This window comes from Pelodiscus sinensis, chromosome 17 (genome assembly GCF_052426305.1).
Source record: "Pelodiscus sinensis isolate ZL-2025 chromosome 17, ASM5242630v1, whole genome shotgun sequence".
NCBI lineage: Eukaryota > Metazoa > Chordata > Testudines > Trionychidae > Pelodiscus > Pelodiscus sinensis.
Window position 1 is genome coordinate 27205149 of NC_143068.1, and position 13245 is coordinate 27218393.

Here is a 13245-nt window from a genome sequence, read left to right on the forward strand (position 1 = left end):
CTGCTTGCAGGCTTCGCGTGTGTGCTTTGCACAAACATGAGTTTCACTGTAGCTGAATTAGGATCAGACCCTTGAGGAGTCTGCCTTTCATACACCTGGTCTACTTACTCAGAGGTCACGAAGGCATGTTCCCTGATTGTGATCAAAACATCAGAGAATTTGATTTTGGTGGTTAAAGTGTGTCCATGGTAAATCACGGGCATGCCATCAGGCCCGTCCCAGCAATCCACTGTGAAACAAAAACCAACAGGAAACTTAAACCCAGTGATGCAAACAGGACGTCAACATGAAATGGGTCAAACCGAACGAGTTGCACAGGGGAATCCATTTTGGACGGGAAAAGGAGGGAGGTGAAAATCAAGGATCTTTCTGAGAAAACAATTACTCAGATGAAACACACACAATCTCTTTAACCCTTTCAGTGCAAGGCCACATGCAACCAGAGGATTTTGCAAGAGTGTCAAAATGTAGCATGATGTGACAATAGCAGTGCTACCAGAACTTCCAGGCATCTTCCATGCAAGGATCCTTATAGATCTCTAGCTACTCCCATGGACCAAGTCTCATAACAACCAACAAAGTGAATCTTTTCGTCTTACAGATGGGGAAACTGAGGCACAGAGCGGTGATGTGACTTGTCCCAGTCACAGTCAGTCAAGTGTCAGAGGGAGATTAGACTTCAGCTGTCCCGATGGAGCTGGTAGAAATTTTGTGACTGGAGATCTTTTAGTTAAAAAATGGTTTGATTAAAATTAAAATATATTCCACCAAATCGGTTTAATTTTCACTAAAAGTTGACAAACAAGATCCTAAATGACAATGCTTTCATTTAGCAATTTTTTTGAATTAAAAAAAAAATCATCAGAATTTTCTGCAAACAAATTCCAAAAGAAACAATTTCTTTAACATTCCTAGTGGAAATATAATTGGATTTTTAAAAATGAACTCTACCCCCAGGATCCCACTCCCCTGCTCTAACCACTGCAGCAGGCTGCCTCCTGGCATGCAGCATAAGCATGTGAGAAGATGAAAGGCCAGACTGCTAAAGGTAGCCAGGTGCCTAAATCCCACTGATTGTCAAAGGGAGTTAGGAGCCTATATGCCTTTAAAAATCTGCCCTGGAGAGCCAGGCTGTAGTTCTATAGCATGGAGACAAGGGTCAAAAGGTTGGCTGCTCTATCCCCATTGCTATGTGGTCCCAGGAAGGATTGGGGTGGGCTGTGACCCTGCAAGCCAGGCATGGCCCGGTGCAGGATAGAAAGATGGGACCCCAGGATGCCCGCAAGCACATTCTTGCTAAAGGTGCTGGTGCTGCAGGCCCCCAGGCCATACAAGGAGCCAAGGGTCTCAGAGGAAGGCGGCACAAACTTCATGGCCATTGCTGCAGAATAGGAACCAGCCCTGCGAGGTACTCACGCTCAATGCAGCGGCATCCCATGCGCAGGCAGCGCGCGTAGGCTTCCAAGGAGGATTCGCTGGAGAACTGATCCCCCGTCAGGTACCTTCCAAGCAGAAGAAACGCGCCATCAAAAGCCAAGCTACGGACAGGAACTCGGAGAGCTCAGCGCAGGACCGGTGCAAGCCGCAACCTGCCTGCGTGGTGCTAGAATACAACAGACGCCGTCCTCCTCTTCTGCCCATCTTGTCTCCCACACTACACAGATCCACCCACTCCCAACTTGCCGGACTGCACTCTCAAATTGGCAGAGCTGCGCCTTTTCCTGCCGACGACACCCGTAACTGTGAATCGACATGGAAGCAAACCCAAGCTGCCGTACCCTCCGTGAGATGCACAAAGTGCCATCAGCATTTGTCCGCAGGAGGACGTTGTTTCCCTGGTTCTAAGAGGGGTTTCCCCACCGCAGCAATTTACGCAACTGATCTCAGCCATCCAGGCTTTTTCTTACAGCCCCCAGGAGAGACAAGGCAGGTGGACAATGCCTAGAAAATGGTTGTGCCCCGGGAGTTGACCCAAAAGGAGAATTTCAATCAATGGAGTGGGGGGCTGGTGAGAGAGACGTCTCCTCCGGCCTTACGTGTTGTGGGAGGAGGAGATCCAATAATGGGAGAGGGGGTTGTTCATGTTCTCCACGCACACCGTGTCCAGCTGCGAGTTCCAGATGCTGTTCTCTTTCGAGAAGAGGAAGGTGAGAATCTGCCCAAGAAGGAACAAAAAGGCGCCAGTAACAATAAGGGGTTTGCTCGAAGGGTTTTACTGGAGGCAAAGGCATCCCCACCCTCACTACACGCAGTCACGAGGACCAGGACCGTTCCTCATGCGGCATGCCCCACTCGGCCCCAGCACCGCCAGTAGTAACAATCTGATAGAAGGCCTGATTGTACCCCCGCGACGTCAACAGGCAGCCTGAGATGGGAGCAGTGTTCCCTGTGAGCTGGGCGCTTGTGCGGCCGCTCAGGAGAGATTCCAGTGCTGCCCAGCTGATTAGCAGAGCGCCCGCAGCTAGGTGTGTCTCTCTACTGACGGTGCACAGTCGCACATGCCTCGGTGCACATCAAATAAAGTATTCTGCACACAGATGGGAAAAAATCCACACTTGGATGAAAAAGATTAGAGGGAATATCGGATGGGAGATGGTTGTTTAAGGTCTCAGTGCTGTGGGACTTTACACGCAGCAAGGGACACGACAGCTTATTTAATCTCTGACGACCAACACCCTATGGTACTTGGCATGATTATCATTAGCAATCACCAAATTATTCTCTCCTCCAAGGGGCCTCCCATAGCTCGCAAGATCAGTATGCAGCATACTGGTAGGGAGAGCAAACGTTTGGGGCACGTCAATTCTCTCATGCACCATGGTGACAATCCAGTGCTGGCTATTCATTGGGATGCTCACGAGAGGCTCTGACCCTTCAAGCTGCATTACCCACAGTAGAGCTGAGACCCCCCCCAAAAGGGCATACGCCCTATGAAGAACACAAACTCAACAGCCTTAGCTACTCCATACCTTATTCTGAGCCCCTCCCCCACCCAAATCCCCAGTTTTTGTGCCAATAGTGTCCTCAGACGCTCACCTCGTCCAGAGAGAAATAAGGCTCCTCGATCTCTCTCAGTGGGTCTCTCAGAAAGTTAAACATGAACTCCTGAACCTGGAGGGTGTCAGTAGCCCACAGCTCCTGCAGACACAGGGAGGGGGAGGAAAAGTTGATTTGTGTGAAATGAAATTTTCAGAAGTCTCCATTTCAAAAGCAACTCTGTGGTTGTGGTTGTAGGCGGGGGATGCAGGGTGTGTGGGGGGGGGGGGGAGGGAAGGTTGTGACCGGGGTGGGGGAGTGTTACAGAGGGTTTGGGTGGTGACCTGGTTAATTGCTGGCTGCAAAGCAGCAGCCAAAGAGGCACCAGGTGGGAACCCAGTGCTATGAAATATTCTCACTGCAGCTACAACCTGCATCACCTATGCAGGCACATGGTTGCTGCAGTCTGCCAGGCTCTCCAGTGTGCACTCTAACTGCCCGGGCCCCTGAGCATGAAGTTATATTTGCATGATTGCATTAATGAGGGCAATAGTATAGTGGTGGGTGCCATTTATGAACCTAGATGGAGTTTGCACAGTCTGTAAGGAGCACAGCACACGCGTTTGCTTAATGCTGGAGACGTTGCATTTTAAAAAGAAAAGTCAGTGACAAGATCAATCAGTGGTCTTTCCTACGCAGGTGGCAGTCACAACAGCTATCAGGGGAAGGTGCTTCTGCTACCTTCACCCTTTTGACTGATCTTACAGTCATGACCTGCCTACGGGACTGGCCCTTTCTCCTTACCTTCGTAGAACCTCTGTATTCCCAGTAAAAAAACATGGGATCTCCCCTCACTGCTTTCCCCTGCTCCTAGATATGAATGGCTGGATGAGATGCCTTTCTGAGATGGTCAAAATGCTCTTCTTTAACCAGCCACTGTTCCTGACAGGAAGCATTGTTCTCTCAGGGCTACCTCAAGGGCAGCATGCATCATTATCCACAGGCTCAGAGCCGCTAGATCAGAGTCACCCTTTGGACACAGGCTCCCTACAGATGGCTCATATCAGAGGATAGTTGAATCCCCTTTCTCCTCCCTCCCTTGCCCTTTGGGGAGCTCACCATCTGATACTCCAGTAAGAACTTCTGGAACTCCAGCAGAGAGATCTTGGAGTGCTCAAATCTCTCGCCACACCTGGCAGAAGGACACAGAGAATCCACAATCAGTGATCCCATCACTTTGCCGAATGGTCTCTGGGCTCCACAGCAGACAGGAAGCCATGACAAATCACAATGGCCCATGCAAGCAACACACCACATCCCCCAAAGAGCAACACTGCAACCTCCCAGCCCAGCACAAAGGAGAGAGATAGACATTTTTGGTGGAGCACGTACCAAAGAAATCATGTTAGGGAGCAAAGAGACCTTTATACAGCCTGAGCTGCCTGCACCTGGACATGGCACTGGCCCAGGGCACCATGCTACCAGAAATACAGTATCCAGAGACAGTCAGTCCAGAGAAGGGCAGTAGAAAGCATCAAGGAGCTAGAGGGATGGACTTGTAAGAAAAAATTATAAGAACATAACTCAGGGAAAACTAAGGACAAGGGATGGCACAAGCCTATAAATACACGAAGGCTACAGACACCAAGGAGGGAGAGGCAAGGGACAGAATGAGGGATGCTGGGACGAAGTCAAGAAAAGACAGATGGCTGACTATCAAAAATTTCCTCTGAGTGATACATACTAGAGGCATCAGAACAGAGTGTGCAACTAGCAGAACTAGAGTAGACAAGACATTAGAAATTCTGCCCTGGCTCCTAGGAGAGTGACGAGCTAAGCTAGCAGGTCTTTCCAACTTCCACAATTGCATTGAACTTCTGTGAGCCACAGCACAGAGGCAGACGTGCAAAGGAGGGAACAGTTTGTCAATGCACCTTGAACACCAGCTGGATGTGATGAGAGGGGCATTACTACCAATGGCTAAGACCCTTTGTGTTCAGTTTAAACTGATCTTTACCAAAAATTCCCAGGTTTTACAAAAAGCACTATTCTTCTGTTCTGATTTTCAGCCTACTTTTCTATCATTCAAATATATAAAAAAGACCTTGTTTTATTACGAAAATACATTACACAAGTTATATTGTTATGATAGTATGGTAGTTTGTGTGAATATGCAAAGCTGCCTGCTGAAGTAAGGCTATGTGTAAGTCTAGAAGATATACACAAACAAACAGGCATGCACACAAGCTGGGAAGTAACACATGCATCCAACTCTAGTGCCCACCACATACACACTTCAAGCTTTTAGCAGAGAACGGTTTAAAGATGTCACATGAAAATGAAAATCTGTCTCAGAATATGTTTCAGCACACAAGGAAATAATTCAAAAAAGTTTAAAAAAACCAAAATCGGGAGAAAAGGATGAAGTTGAGTATATGTGCTGCAAATGGTGTGGTCCATGCAAATATTAAAAGGCTAACAATTCTAAGTCGACAACAATAGACTGTGTATTCAAATGAAAAGTTTTATTTTGGGATTATTTCTTAACTCAGAAGTGGCGCTGTGTTTTGAGTTCTGCTTTAGTGCTGAAGCAAACCACACTGATGACTGGAATTCAAAGCATTAATCTACTTAACACTTTTCCCTCTTCTTTCTGTCCACTGAATTAAACCCCAATATTTACCCAGAAAAATTTTAATTTTTGCACTTGGTTTTGATTTCAATGCAACAAACAGGGATAAATTCCCAGGAAAAATATAAATAAAAAATGAAAACGAAAGGCCCTACAAATGGCCTTGGCTTCTCTGATGAGAAACTTTGCAGCCAGTTAGCACCAATTGTGGGGAAAACGTTTGAGATGCAGGCAAGTGTCCCATAGGAACTGGATCAAGACCAAATTTAGTTCTCACAGACCACAAAAACCCAGCCATCAGATGGTGACAACTTCTGTTCACTACTGACCTGGGCTGGGCTGTGTCTGGCTAGAGGCTCCCTAGGAGCCTCCTGAGCCCAGTGGTTCTACAGCAGAGATGCTGGTTTCGGTCATGCATGAGCCAAGCACGGTGTGCACAGCGTGGCACAGAGCTGCCGACACCCACATGCTCTTAAAGCGCCAGGAAAGAGATCTCCACCCTTCCGCGCCCCAAAGCGAGAGGCATTTACCTTTCCAGGAACGGGAGCTCTATCTGCAACAGAAGAAACACACAGGTCAGCCTTTCTGTTTCCATGGACACATCTCCTTCCCAAGAGCAGACCCCAAATGCAGCAGGTGGCACCCTGCCTGGCCAGGAACCTCAGCTCCCTTGCGGACCTTCCCTGGTTGAATTCAGGTCCACGGTGTTTCAGATTAAAGTCTGTGCTAAGCAAAGCTACTCAAGGGGAAAGCTCCCCCTCTCCTCCTGCATGTACCGGACCCTTCCTGCACTGGGCAGCAGGCCTCTGCCAATTTGGGAGAGCTCCCTGCTTTCCTGGGCCCATCTCACCTTTGGCCCCAGGATCGCTCGGTCTGTTCTCTGCTCTCCTGCACCTCGTGCCACCATTTACAGCAGCACGTAGCCATCCCTAAAGTGAGTCAGTGGGGAATCGGGGCTTAGCAGCATTTTACATCCATTTTGGCCCAGGCCTGAAATCCAAGGGGTAAGGTGGTGGGGGACCAGCATACTGATGGAGGAAGGAGGCAAGAAGCTCAGGCTACCTTAGACAGGCTCCACAATGGCAAGGAGGCAACTCAGGCTCATCGGGGACTAATTAACTCATTTAGTAAGTGGAAGGCAATTAATTAGGCAGGAAAGCCCCTGGGCCTGACAAAAGGCAGCTACTGCCAGTCAAGGTGAGCTAGAGAGCAGGGCTCCCGGGGCCAGGAACAATCCCCTGGAACACTGGGGGAAAGCTCTCACAGGGGAAGGCTTTTCTGGGGGACCCTGGGGAGGCGGCGACCTGGGAAAGGACTCATGCTGCTAGGCGGGAGAGGCTCTGAAGGGAAGCACTACGAATGCCGTCTCTCGGTGGCCCCATGGAAGCACTCCCCAGGGAGTGCCAGATCCGAAGGATGACAGGCTCCTCCTAGGTAGAGGAACCCCAGTTTGATCTCTGTGAGACCCTGACATGAGGAAAGACCCTTCCCCAGCCGATGTCCTTGCTGATAAAGGAGCTGAATATAAGTGGGGTTTAGAGGCCAACATTAACACAGCCCCTCTCCTCTCCACCTAGAGAGGCTGGGGTGGAGATCTATTTTTATAATGTGCCACCTCCAAGTTAAACAAACTAGGCCCCCTGATGGGCCACAGTTCAACATACACGATCCTCATTGGATTCAAGGAAGCCCATTAGGGGAAACTGAGGCAGGAACACAAATGCAACACTGCACCAGGCCGCCAGGGACACTGCAAGGATGAGGGTCCCCCTTTTATTACCCCTCCCATCTTAGGAGAGATATGGCAGAGCAATGGCCTTCTTCGCTCCACCCTAACAATGGAACTAAGCACTTAATTGAATGGACCACTGGACCTGATCTCTCACCAAGATCTGTTCGGCTTTATTAAACATGTGTCCAACACAGCTAAGGCCCATGAACTAGTCCCCAATGCTCAGATCTCCTCAGCAGGAGAGAGAGCAGGAACCTATGTGCTAATCGCACTGAAGTGGTAAGTTATCAACCTCCCCGCTTTGGAAAGGCCAGGGATGCTCTGATCATCCCATATCGGAATAGAACCGTGCAAGCGCCCACAGTCCCATGGAGTGGCACCTTGACCACTTACAGACAGAGAGGGCTACACCATGGAATGCTTCATTCACTGACACCACCTTTGCCAGGGCGCTGGCAATCCAGGGCAATCACTCACACAGCGCTCAGAGCAGGGGGGAGGGTGATTGCCAGCTTGCCTACAAAACATGCAAGCTCATCTATCCGCCACCTCTGTCCTCTCCCCCGTGCACTGGGACAGGCCAGAATCCCAACCTCCCAGGGTCTGTGCTAGTTGCAACCAGCGCCCTCTGTGGCTGGACAGAAAGCCGGGGGAACAACAGCAGGAGGTGCCAGAGGGGCAATCGCATTAAAAATGGTAGGAAGGGGAGAGCAGCCACGCAAACGCATGAATCCTGCAGCCCCAAGGAGGGGAACAGCCATGGGGTGGGTAGGCACTGGCATGGAAACATTTCCTCAGCCTGCTCAGGTGGTTGCAGCTGTGGCCAAGGGCATGTAGGAAGATGCAAGGCAAGGGAGGGTAAGCAAAGGGATGTCCCCACAGCGAAGATGAGAGGGCAAAAAGGGTGGAAGCATGTGGGACAGACATGCCCTGGGCAGAGGAGTTCATGTGCTTGTGTGAAGTGCCAGTAACTCCAGTCACCGCATTCCCTTTGCAACTCCAAACCATTTCCTCTCACAGCCAGCACGTTTCTGCCTCTCCCCTGCGCCTTCCTCCCTCCAAGAACTGGAGCCCTCTCACCGTTTTCTGGGCGTCGTACATCAGGCTCCGGTAAAGCTGGACGAACTGGCTGTACGTTATATCCCCGTTCCTCTGCTCCATGTCCTGCAGCCAGAGGAACAGAAATATTACAGCCGCCGCAATGGTCCGAGAGACCACACTGTTCACAGCCTGGACAGCCCAACATTTCTTGCGCTTACTGCTGGGACCAAACCGCCAAGAGCAGGGCAAGGCCAACGCTTTGTCCAACTGGGCCTTTGCATGTACGTGCTGCAGCCAGGCCGGCTGCCGCAGGGCCCCACAAGGAACCCAGGTTGGGGTTTCCTTCAGCAAGCATCACCAAGGCTCGATCCCACAGATGCATCTGCCTGCAGAAGGCTCGGGGTGTGAACGCTCTCACTGATGCAGAGTGCTGCTCATGCCCTCCCCCACATCTTACAAGCTGGAGCAGGACACAGGCATGTTCTCCTCCCCTATGGGGTTCCCTGGGGGTGCCAGGAGGGTCTGTAAGGCAGAGACCAGTGCACTAAACACAACCCATTTGGCACTGCTGCTCCCAGGCACAGTCTGGGGAGGGGAGCAGCAGTCCTCTTAGGAGATTCAAACCCAGCCAGGCCCTGGGGAGCGAGAAACACAGTGGCATGAACTGGAACTTGGCACCAATTCATGCCTGGCAAGAGGGTAAGAACAGGCTGGGAAGCCCTGCATAGCAAAATGGCGCTTATATAAAACCAGGAAACCCTGCCGGGGGTCCAGACTCCAAAGAACGGCCCTTTATCGCCTTGTTACCCACTGGTCTTTGGATCTTTGGGGAGAGAGCTTGTGACCCGTCAGAGTAACGGCCGAGCACTCACCGTCAATCTCTCCCGCAGGAACCGCATGTTTGGGACTCGGTAGTTGACCTGGGACAGCATGTTTTTCAAATCCTTCGCCGAAATCCTAGCTCAGCAGAGGAAGGAGAGCAACACACACAATTAGAAACTCTGCTTTAATGGGCGGATGAGCCCAACCCCCAAATCTCAGTGCTCTGCCATAGAGCAGAACATTTTCACTGGAAACAAGAAATAATCACCCCAAATATCCCAAAAGCTGGCATGAAGCACAGAACAGATGGGCATCCAGCCTTGCTCAGCAGAAAGCCAGGAACAGTCCTCAGGATAGGTTAAAGAGGAGACCTGAGCCATACAAGCTTTGATGCCCATGCTGTGAGCACCTGAAGCTGGAAACAAGGTATGGAACTGTCAGGGCTGATCCCACTCTGGCACTCGGAGTGAGGAAGGCGGGGGCCCGCAAAGACACTAGATATCTTTGCCTCTAGGCTCTGCTTCAATAAACTCCCAGAGTCACAGATGCCCTGGCTCTGAGAAAAAACAAAAGCTGCCTCCATCAAGTGATTTACCCTAAAAAACCAAGGAAGAACACTTGAACGCCTCCCCCGGGGTACCCCACGCTCCTTTGCTCCAAAGAGCTTGAAAAAAAGAAAGGAGAAAACCAAGCTGCTGTCTCTGGTAGCTAACCGCACAGTCTCAAGCAGACAAATACACACACAGACCCCTGTTACTTTTCAGGAATCAAATCAACACCTTACAAAGTGATTTTTATTAACAAAACAGAAGACAGACTGGAGAAAGCATACTTGGTTGCTAGATGTTATAGAGCAACAAGGAAAGAACAAATCAAAAACACAAGAATCATATCCTTTGGGCAGTAACTTAAATGGTGAATGGGGGAGAAAAGGCGTGGATTCACAGAGAGAGGTTTAAATCACACAACCAAAAATAAAATAAAAAAATACCCTGATCACATCTAGAGACACATTTTTCCCCTTTATTTACTCATGATCCCTTCCTGGTTCAGCCCACTCCCATGCCCCGAATTCCTAGGAGGCATGGTAGTCCTGCCTGGTTTTAAATTATCCTGTGTCTCTCAGATCTTGGTTTAACTCTCCCACACAAAGAAAGCAGGCAAGGTATTTTATACAATTCAAATTAAAGCACCGTATCCCCATTGGTTCTTCTGGCACCCTGCCAAGACCCTTGCTAGCTACCTGAGTTTAACCCCCTAGCCACCAGGTGCTGGCCAGTACTCCTCCTTGTCCATCACAGGAACATAAGAATATAACAACAGCCACACTGAGTCCTGCGTCCTGTCTTCCGACCGTGGCCAATGCCAGATGTCCCCAGAGAGAGTGAACAGAACAGGGGATCATCAAGTGATCCCTCCCCTGTTGCCCACTGCCAGCTTCTGACAAACAGAGGCTAGAGACACCATTCCTAACCATTCTGGCTAATTGTCATTGATGGGGGCATTACAGGAATTGCACTGGTCCCTAGAGGTGAATTACCTGTTGCTGCTCATAGACTTGAAAGCCAGAAGAGACCATCACAATCATCCAGTCGCATCTCCTGCACATCACATGCCACAGAACCCCACTCATCCCTTTAAAAGGCCCAGGGCCAGAAGTCCTCACACCTTATTTTAAAGGCTTCAAGTTCCAGAGAAGCCAACGTTTACTCAAATTCAAACCATCAAGGGTATGTCTACACTACCACCCTAGTTCGAACTAGGGTGGTTAATGTAGGCATTTGAAGTTGCAAATGAAGCCCGGGATTTAAATATCCTGGGCTTCATTTGCATCTTGCTGGGCGCCGCCATTTTTAAATTTCCGTTAGTGTGGACTCCGTGCCCGTGGCTACACGCGGCACAGAGTAGGTAGTTTGAATTAGGCTAATTCGAACTACCGTTACTCCTCATGGAAAATAATCCTCTACCATAATTCACAGCCCTCCTTGAATTGTGTCTCCTCTCTTGCATCAGAGAGATTTGCTAATAGCAATCATGGGATTAGCAATCTGACCACTGGGTTAGATGGACCTTTCGTTTGACCCGATACGGCCGCTCGAGTCCAGTTTTTTTGCCCCCGCTACTCCCCTTGGAAGGCTGTTCCAGAACTTCACTCCTCTGATGGTTAGAAACTTTCATCTAATTACCAACCTAAATTTGTTGATGGCCGGGTTAAAGCCATTTGTTCTTGTGCCAGTATTGGCCTTTAATTTAAAAAATCCCTGAGAACAATCATATCTCCCTGCTTCCTTCATTTGGTTAGGCTGAACAAGCCAAGCTATTGAAGACTCCTCTCATATGGTAGGTTCACCAATCTTCTGATCTTCCTAGTAGCCCTTCTCTGTCCAATACCAATTCATCTTTCCTAAATATGGGAGACCAGACTGCATGCAGCTTTCCAAATGAGGGCTCACCAGTGCGTTGTATTACTGCTTCCCTCTGTCCGCTGGAGAATATCCCCTGATACACCACAGGACTGCATTAGCCTTTTCCACTGTCATAACACACAGGTGGGTCACAATCATCCTGCGACTGACCAAACACACTCAGGTCTTTCTCCTGCTGTTGTTTCCAGTTGATAATTCCCAAGGTTATAGTAAAAATTCTTGTTGGCAGCCCCTAAGCGCATAACCTTACACTACTGAATTTCATCCCCATGGAGCTATCAGGGGAATAGTATAGAAGGGCAGGTTATAGTGCAGGGGTGTCCAAACTTTTTTCAAAGAGGGCCAGATTTGATGAAGTGAACATGCATGAGGGCCGACCATTTTGCCTGACATTCTTTGAACCATTAAAATTAAACGCAAATTAACTATTTTATGCAAAGTTTATTGCAAACAGCATACTTTTCATTTCGTCACATGGATGACAAATCTAAACAGGTGTTAAATCACTCTGCCTTTCATATCTGAAGGCCAGATGAAAAAAAAAATCCAGGAAGCTGAAATATATGTCAGGAACATTGTAAAGTACATTACATATTATTGGTAATAAAGGTTTTCTGTCAACTTTTAAGTTCAAAAAATATGAACAGGAACATAACACCAAGTATACATGTTGTGTCCAAATATATTTATAACTGATTTAGACCAACTGACATTAACTGAGATTTTACAATGTATTCATCTCAATACATATGGATTCGTTGGGGGCCATAAAAGATAGATATTGCCAAATTACCTGGGGGGCCGTATTAAACCGGAACACGGGCCGCAATTGGCCCGCGGGCCGGACTTTGGCCATGCCTGATATAGTGGCTTCAGTAGGCCAATTACCAGGGCTTCCAACTCCAATGGGACAGTGGCCCAGGGCCTAACACGCTAATTAGACTGGCTGACGGATGGAGGACCCAGCCTAGGGAAACAGGTTGGGATAGCTTGGACCTACGAGCCCAGAGCCTGTACCAACAGCTGGTGAGGCATCAGCAAGCCAGCCATGCACCATGCTCCTGGTTAAGGTCAATGTAAGTCCTGCACAGGGAAGGGCTTGCAAGGCTGGGCCTATAACTCCAGGAACAACCAATATGCCTCGGCCAAAAAGAAGCAAAATAGCCACTATTCAGCGTTAGTCCTTCGGGTGATGCAGAGTCGCTGCCAAGCGATGAATCAAACCTCCCAATGAAATCTAGGAGATCCCCAACAGGGGAGAAACTAGGCTGGATGGCAACCCTAGAGGAGAGAGAGATGGCACAGGCAGGCATCGTGAACACCACAAGCGGGAATTGCCAGAGCACAGTCTGGTATCGTTTTACTGCTGAGTGTGATGAGACTGCTAAGCAAGGAGACCCTCTTGGTCTGGAGGACACCATGCACAGACGCCCACAGAGCAGCCAAGTGGAGAGATGGCTCGTATCTGCCAGGAGGGGAAGCCCGGATGTCTCGTTTGCAGGCACCTTTGAGCACCAGCCCCAAAGCGGTGCTAACCTGGGAGCTGTCTAAGCTGTGGGGGGGATGCATTTCTGTTTGCAGGGCAGAGCACGAGAGTCAGATCACTCTGTAGCAAA

At 49.3% G+C, this 13245-nt stretch overlaps 1 protein-coding gene across 6 annotated transcripts in view; it reads right to left on the reverse strand.

Moving 5' to 3' along the window:
* The window catches only part of PLCG1 (phospholipase C gamma 1), a 101196-nt gene that overhangs the window by 33069 nt on the left and 54882 nt on the right, over positions 1-13245 (reverse strand). For all 6 annotated transcript variants that reach the window (XM_075901320.2, XM_075901324.2, XM_075901323.2 and 3 more), the window contains 8 exons: positions 9254-9338; positions 8421-8504; positions 6139-6161; positions 4096-4168; positions 3037-3138; positions 2037-2155; positions 1417-1502; positions 109-229 (listed from right to left, as the gene is read on the reverse strand). In XM_075901320.2, the coding sequence (XP_075757435.2) occupies positions 109-229; positions 1417-1502; positions 2037-2155; positions 3037-3138; positions 4096-4168; positions 6139-6161; positions 8421-8504; positions 9254-9338 (693 nt within the window). The remainder of the gene's footprint in view (positions 1-108; positions 230-1416; positions 1503-2036; positions 2156-3036; positions 3139-4095; positions 4169-6138; positions 6162-8420; positions 8505-9253; positions 9339-13245) is intronic.